The 7,873-nt window shown below is 35.7% G+C and overlaps 1 protein-coding gene across 3 annotated transcripts in view; it reads right to left on the bottom strand.

The window, feature by feature from the left end:
* Positions 1-7,873, bottom strand: part of LOC106875240 (ribonuclease H2 subunit B) — a 37,016-nt gene that overhangs the window by 1,460 nt on the left and 27,683 nt on the right. For 2 of the 3 annotated variants that reach the window (XM_014923304.2, XM_014923303.2), the window contains exons 9-10: positions 4,960-4,999; positions 4,377-4,451 (exon numbers count right to left, since the gene is read on the bottom strand). In XM_014923304.2, the coding sequence (XP_014778790.1) occupies positions 4,377-4,451; positions 4,960-4,999 (115 nt within the window). Of the gene's footprint in view, positions 1-4,376; positions 4,454-4,959; positions 5,000-7,873 lie in introns of those variants that run through there. The other variant, XM_052970215.1, reaches the window with a different exon arrangement.

Below are 7,873 nucleotides of genomic sequence, written 5' to 3'. Positions count from 1 at the left end.
GGTATGGCTGTTTGGAACACTATAAGGCTTACAATATGTGATTGCTGCTACTTCTAGCACACTAAACGTATAAATTATAAATTGATGTTTTCAGGAAAATTTACTTTCTGAACTCCTTCTATTATTGAATATTTCAAGTTCACAAATTTGAATATTCAGTACAAGATAGTTTTTAACAAACTTTTATTCATACAATTTTTTCATTTTATGTTTATTTCATTCATTGTTTGCAATGTTCTCTCCACCCCACCCTCTCTTTTTCACACACACATTGTCTCTAATATAAACACAAACACACTCCAGGTTTGACTAGCCGAAAACCACCCAGAGGGCAGTCTTTCTGCTAGTAATAATAATAATAAGAGCTGAATGCAATAATAATAATAATAAAAATAATAAGAGCTGAATGCAAGAAACAGGATCAAAGTGATCAATACTTTAGCCATACCAGTCATGACTTACAGTTTCAATATTATTAACAGGTCAATGACTGAAATCTGAAATTGTGACACAAAAATATGAAAATTGTTGACAATGCGTAGAATGCACCACCCTAACGCAGATATCGAATGACTTTACCTGCCAAGAAAAGAGGGTGGCCATGGACTTTTACAACTGGAATTAACAATGAAGATTGCCACAACTGACATAAACACCTGTAGGAGCAGTAAAGACGTGATCTAGTTGGCTCTCACTCACCACACGCCAGCTAGCAGACAGGAGGTAATGCACAGAAGAGCATGGCTTCCACACATCAAACCATTTTCATTTATCATTCAGCTTGTGTATATATATATACATGTGGCGACATTAAAGGTATTTAAAGTCACAGCCTTGTTTTATATATTCCTTATGCCAGGTTTCCTGTCAAATGAGATTACAGCCTTCTGAGTAGAGTCACATTTGATGGCTCCACAACCTATTCATCTAAACACCGACCTGAAAAACTCTGATGACTGGATGTTAAAACCTGTCTTAAAATAAGAAAACATCATACTCAGTAATAAAACAGACAAAGAAATATCTAAGTGAATTCTAAATACAAGAAATTTCAGAATTAGACATACTGCAAACAAGTACAAAAAAGCTAAGCGTATCAAAACCCATGCTAAAACTGCTGCCTTAGATAGTCTTAATGATAAATGGCAAGAAAAACCACTCAATGGCAAATACCCAAAGACAGCTAATAATGTTGATTGACAAAACCCTTACTCATCAGTAATTAGTGTCTTCTGGCTTAAAATCAAAGACAGAAGCGTTTGTCAGAGCAGCCCAAGATCAATGCCTACCTACAAGAAGTTACCAAGCCAACATCTTAAAGAACAGCAGTTAACCATGTCATGTATGTAAATAACAAAATGAAACCATTGATCCTGTTGTCTCCAAGTGCAGCCTTCTTGCACCTACAGAGTATCTTAACAGGCATGATAAAGCAGCATTGTATATTCACTGGGTAATTTGTAAAGACTTGGACCTGCCCCAGGACAAAATCTGATGAGAACACAAACCACCACCAGTGCTTGAAAATAACCACATCTCACCCCTTTGGAACTTCACCGTTCAAACTAACAGAAAGATAGAGGCAAATGGGCCAGACATCATATTGAAGGACTTCAGACAAAAAGCATGCCTCCTCATCGATGACTGTCCCAATCGACATGAATGTATCTGTCAAGACCTACCAAAAATTGAGCAAGTATTAAGATCTTGAAATAGAAATTGGCAAAATGTGGAACCTCAAGACTTAAAATAATACCTGTTGTCATAGGTGCCCTAGGAATGATAGCAAAATGGACTGACACCAAGAAATTCAAAAAATAATGCTCATGGGAACTGCCCATATCCTACATAAAACATTGTCTATATAATACCCAAAATATTTTAATCCGTAAACAATGTCAAAATACTTTAAATGTACATAACAGCAAACAACTTTTACTGTCATTTTAACATCAGACTATCATCTAATAATCAAATTACTTTTAAAACAAACCCTTAATTTACTTGTTTTAACATATTCTCTAGAACAATACTCTGTGCAAAACCAAATATATGGCTCCCTAGTCACAACACCAACTTGAACTTCTAACTTGTTGTCTCTTGAGGTCACTGGGTGAGACTTGGAGTCAACTTGTACAAATAAAAAGCAAAAACCAAATATATAATAATAAGAGCACTCAGAGAGCGGAAACCTCTGCCAAGGCAACACCAACGTCCTCTCAATGATTAGTCAGAGATGATTTTTAAAATGAAAATATCCAAAATAAACTCGACTGCTCTCACAAATGAGAATACTAAAAATGAACCCGACCACTCTCAAAAGTAAGCAAAAAAAAAGGAAAAGTAACCCAGAATCCTTGTCCAATACCTGATCGATCCCAATGGTAGTCATGGAATATGAAGATGGGTGTGCGGGCCGTGTTTGTAATGCTGTGTGTGTCGTTTGCAGTGGGAACAGGGAAAGTTTTCTCTATGAAGGCCTTTTTTAGTCTATCCACTGATATAGTGTCTTTACAACCATTAAGGTCTATAGTGAAAAATTTATCTGTGCATGAAAGAAAATGGAAAGGACATGGTGCTGTTAATGGAGGTTTAATAACATTGTTGTGCACAAAAACGTGAGTCCAAGAAGTAAAGCTTCTTTCAAAGCAGAGCTAGAAATGCAATTGTCAAGTAGGTACGAATTTCTGAACGGTTTTGCTGCCGTTTGTTTATGTAGTTTGATTTCTTTAGCCATCAGTTTCTACTAAGATAGAGACACGAGTAAAATTAATAATAGAGAAACGAAAATAAAACTTTGGAAACAGCAACGCTGCCATAACTTCCGTGGAAACCATGAGCATGCTTTCAAGGGAGATAATCAGAGAAAGACTTGAAAATCAACATAAAATCGTAATATATCATTTAAGGTAAAGTGAATGTAACAAATAATCCAGAATCCTTGTCCGGTACTGGATTGACCCCAAAATCTAATCAGATCGTGCCAGTCATGAGTCCAAACATTCCTGAAAGTTTCATCCAATAATAATAATAATAAATAACATACACAAAAGAATCATTAGAATATTTAAAAATACACAAATGGATGTTCCAGGGAGATTTACTTTCTCCATTACTTTTTATCACTGCACTAATCTCTCTGACAAGTATTCTGAGAAAATCTAAGCCTACCTATGAGCTTACCAAAACCAAGGTGAAAATAAATTGAGGATGACCTCAAACTATCTACAAGTGAAAAAGACTTGGATTCTCAACAGTAAATCCAAACAGTAAGGCTATTTATTGACAAGTAGTTTGGGGTAAATGAGTGTGAAATAAGTGAAGCCGATGATGATGATGATGATGACAGCTGACTGGCAACTCAAGTTGGCAGTAGACAAATGCATAACTACATTTTGAGAGGAAAAACCTGGAATTAACCTATTTCTCAACACCAATGACTAAAGCATTGTTGTCAACAATGATCAGTGTTGGAAGAAACATTTCTAAAGTCATCAAAAAGGTTGAAGGTGTCTTAGCCTCACTCAGTAGGACCTTTATCAGCCACTTACCTTCTATCTGCTGAAATACCTTGTGCATCTCCAGTCTGGAACCCCCATCTTGTCCAGAATATCAATCTACTGGAAGCTGTCCAGAGACATGCAACCAAGCATCCACTGTCAGGTACTTAATGTATCTTGAACATACTACTTCTCTAAACACTGACACACCAAAGGTTCAACATCTAGCAGCTGACTTGGTAAAAGCCATATGATTATCCACCATCTTTCCAACAATAACTTTTGTCACCTTTTTGGAATTCAATACCTCTACCACTCATAGACATGATTATAAAACCAAAAAATAATGCAGCACTCATGACTTTTGGAAGAATTTTTTTCACTCTCAGAATTCTCGAAGCATGGAATAAACCATCTGCATCAGCTGTTTAGCTGTCAAGATACTGTATTCTTCAAAAATTCCATGCTTCCTGAAATTTCCCAGCACTACTCCTGACACACCTAAGCACCTTTTCCTCTTTATGGCTCTTTTACTGTTTACTTTTTAGCCTGTTTGTGCTTTATCCTGCACACTAAACACACACTCTCAGCTTTCAATGTCATCTTCCTTTACTTGAATTATTGCTGCTTTCTGTCCCATCTTTTACCCTTTTCTGACAGGTCGTAGAGCATCTGAGCACTGTATACAATAAATTTATTATTATTATCTTGTTGACAGCAACAACAATAATTACAAAAGTATATGTGATGATGATGATGATGACAATGATTATGTGATGATATAATGATAATGATAAGGGTAATGTAAATGATAATGATGATGGTGGTGACATTTGAAAAATGTTCAATATGCAAATAAAAAAAGTTTCCATTTACTTTAGTTTGTTCTGTGGTTTTCTTCATCTGGCTATAATCTTCAGATGGCCCCAAAGAATTATCAATTTTAATTTTCTGTAATTAGATAATTACATAAACAAATAACTTCACATTTTTCAAAGAATGGCCTACACCAGGGGTGGGGAAAATTCTTATATTTGAAGGTCCCATTCAATTAAGCATAATTTAAAAAGGCCATGTTAGTAAAACTAATTTAGTGAATATGTGAAGAAATGTAGTTAAATTTATTGAGAAAATATAAGGTGTAGGCATGGCTGTGTGGTAAGAAGCTTGCTTCCAAACCACATGGTTCAGTATTCAGTCCCACTGCAAGGCACCTTGAACAAGTGCCTTCAACTATAACCTTGGGCTGACCATATAGATTTTGTTTTTTTTTTACCTTTCTTCTTTTTTTCAGAATTGCTATAAACATGACTTGAGAAACGCAGAGATGTTAACACCAAGTAATGAAATAGCTTGAAAGTCCTTATTTATTGTTTCTCTGAATAATGATTGTGTAGGAAACTAAACTCCTAAACAATCCTCAGATAGATACTGTACAAAAGTGAATTTATAATGTTACCTTTTTTGGTGGTGGATTCTGTAGCTCTTCATCTTTAAGACTGAAAAAATAATTTACACATTAAAACATGCAAATAATAATGATGTAAAGCATTTTAATTAGTTCTTTAAAAAAAAAACCCTCAAATTGGTGTAACGCAATGATAATTTATAATCTAAAGTAGTAATAAACCTATAACCTAATGTAATAATAACCAAGGATGTCATGCAATAATAACTAATAATCTAATGTAGTAATAACCTATAACCTAAAGTAGTAATAACCCAAAATCTAATGTAATAATAACCAAGAATGTAATGCAATAATACAACTAAGACAACACTGAAGATCTACTTCATCTTTATTTAATGACTGAAGGAGAGTCATCAGAGAATATTGGGACCATTAGTAGATTGATACTATAACTACAGTGGTATTATCAGTAGGCTTATACCACTGGTACAGTGATAATCATTGGTCTACTGATACCATAGCAGGCTAGTAATACCATCAGTTCACTGGTACATCAGTAAACTAATATGTCATTAACCCTTTTGTTACCATATGTCTGTTGAAATACACTGTCTTTGTTTCAATTTCAGAAATAGTGAAGGATTTAGTAAAATAACTGTTGTTATTAAGCTGTTTGGAACATAAATTAACATGAACTTTTAATGAGAAGTTTTAATTTAGACTACTTTAAAACAGGAAGTTTGTATCACAGAACCAGGGGTGGTCTTGCTTGATATCAAAACGGCTAAGTGATCTGTCTGCTACTCCAATTAAAATATCTATTGTTAACATAGACAATAATTTGTGGAGAGGTATAGTCTTTAAATCAACTTCAGTATTTGACTTGTAATTTATTTACCAACCCAGCAAGGGTGAAAGGAGAGGTCAGAATGTAACAATATGCAACTAAATTCCAGTTCTGACTTACACCATAACTCTTGCTAAATTACTGGTTTCAAATTTTGGCACAGGGGAGAGGGTACATTGATTACAATGACCCCAGTGCTTAACTGGTACTTATTTTATCAAGCTGGAGAGGATGAAAGGCAAAGTTGACCTTGGCAGTAATTTAACTCAGAGTATAAATCTGGAAGAAATGCCACAAAGCAGTTTCTCTGGCATGCTAATGATTCTGCCAGCTCACCGCCTTATACATAGAAAAAATTGCTTTCAAATTTTGGCAACAAGGCTAGCAATTTAGGGGAAGGGGCTAAGTCGATTACATTGACTCCAGTGCTCAACTGGTACTTGTTTTATCGACCCTCAAAGGACGAAAGGCAAAGTCGACCGTGGCAGCATTTGAACTCAGAATGTAAAGACAGATAAAACACTGCTAAGCATTTTGCCTGGCATGATAACGTTTCTGCCAGCTCACCGCCTTACTCTTATTAAATTATTAACTGAGGGTCTGATGACACTCAATTACTCAATAATCATTGAAGTGTGTTATACCAAATTGAAACCTGTAATGGTGAAATCTGGTTTATGAAGGAGAGATTTTTAGCCTGCCTGAGACTGCTCCTGGTTTTCTATAATACAAACTTCTTTTCAGATGGTCTAAATTTAAACTTGCCATCAAAATTTCCCATTAGTTTATAGGGCTGGACTATATGCTGGGTGTGGCATCAGTTTGATTCCCTCAAGTTCCTGGAGTGTATTCCAGGTTGTTGGAGCAAAGTAAGGTCTTATGTTGTCTTGCAGAAGAGCTCACTTTTTGTTAATCAACACCAGGCATTTTTGCTACGCAATGGCATACATCTGTCCAAGCTGCTTGGAGTACAGATTGGCATTGATGATTCAACTGTCCAGAACAAACTTGAAGTGAATTATGCCCTCATAATTCCACCAGATGCAGAGCAACATCTTATATTTGGAAACCCGTCTGTTTGGCAACAGGTTCAAGAAGCTGGTCTTTGTTTAATCACTGCTTGTGTATGCTAGGCATGCAGAAAAATATCTCCCTCTGATTATTATTTGTTCCAATCCGTGGCTCACTTCCTGCACTTGCACCACTTCATCAATCAAGAGGAGGTGGAAGCTTCAGTGAAGGATGATACCAGTTCTTGTCCTTCTTTACCTCGAAGGACAGGAACTAGTATCATCATGGGATCAAAGAACTTGCAGAAAGGTGGCTCCAGACAGAGCAACACGACGGCCTCTACTTTGAATGCTAGATTGCTTTTGCTGTAGCTTAATGAATAAAGCAAATAAGTTAGCAAAATATTGTAAAACTTTTGACTCAACATAATATAAAGTACTTGATTGGTGCTTTATTTTATCGACCCCAAAAAGATGAAAGGGGAAAGCTGACCTCAGCGTGATTTGAATTCAGAATATAACCCTGGAGGAAATGCCATTAAGCATTTTGAATGAAACTAACGAATCTGCTAGTTAATTGTGAATATAATTGTTTCTAATTTAGCCACTAGTCTAGCAGTTTTGAAGGGAAAGTGCTATTATTTGCTTCACTGCAGAAGGATGAGAGGTAAAGCTGACCTCAACAGGATTAATAATAATAATAATAATAATAATGATAATTCTTTCTACTAAAGGCACAAGGCCTGAAATTTTGGTGGAGCAGGGTAAGTCGATTACATCTACCCCAGTGCACAACTGGTACTTATTTTACTGACTCTGAAAGGATAAAAGATAAAGACAACCTTCGCAAAATTTGAACTCAGAACGTGAAGACGGACGAAATGCATCACGCTCTTCTTATTGTCTCTTTACCTTCATGAAGAGTTACATCAATCTTTCCATCCATCCATCATCATCATCATCATCATCATCATCATCATCATCATCATCATCATCATCACCACCACCACCACCACCATCACCATCACCATCACCATCATCACCATCACCATCATCATCATCATAATAATAATAATAATAATAATAATAATAATAATAATAATAA

The sequence above is a fragment of the Octopus bimaculoides genome, chromosome 8 (genome assembly GCF_001194135.2).
Source record: "Octopus bimaculoides isolate UCB-OBI-ISO-001 chromosome 8, ASM119413v2, whole genome shotgun sequence".
Taxonomy (NCBI): Eukaryota; Metazoa; Mollusca; class Cephalopoda; order Octopoda; family Octopodidae; genus Octopus; species Octopus bimaculoides.
This window is presented reverse-complemented; position numbering and strand designations above follow the sequence as displayed.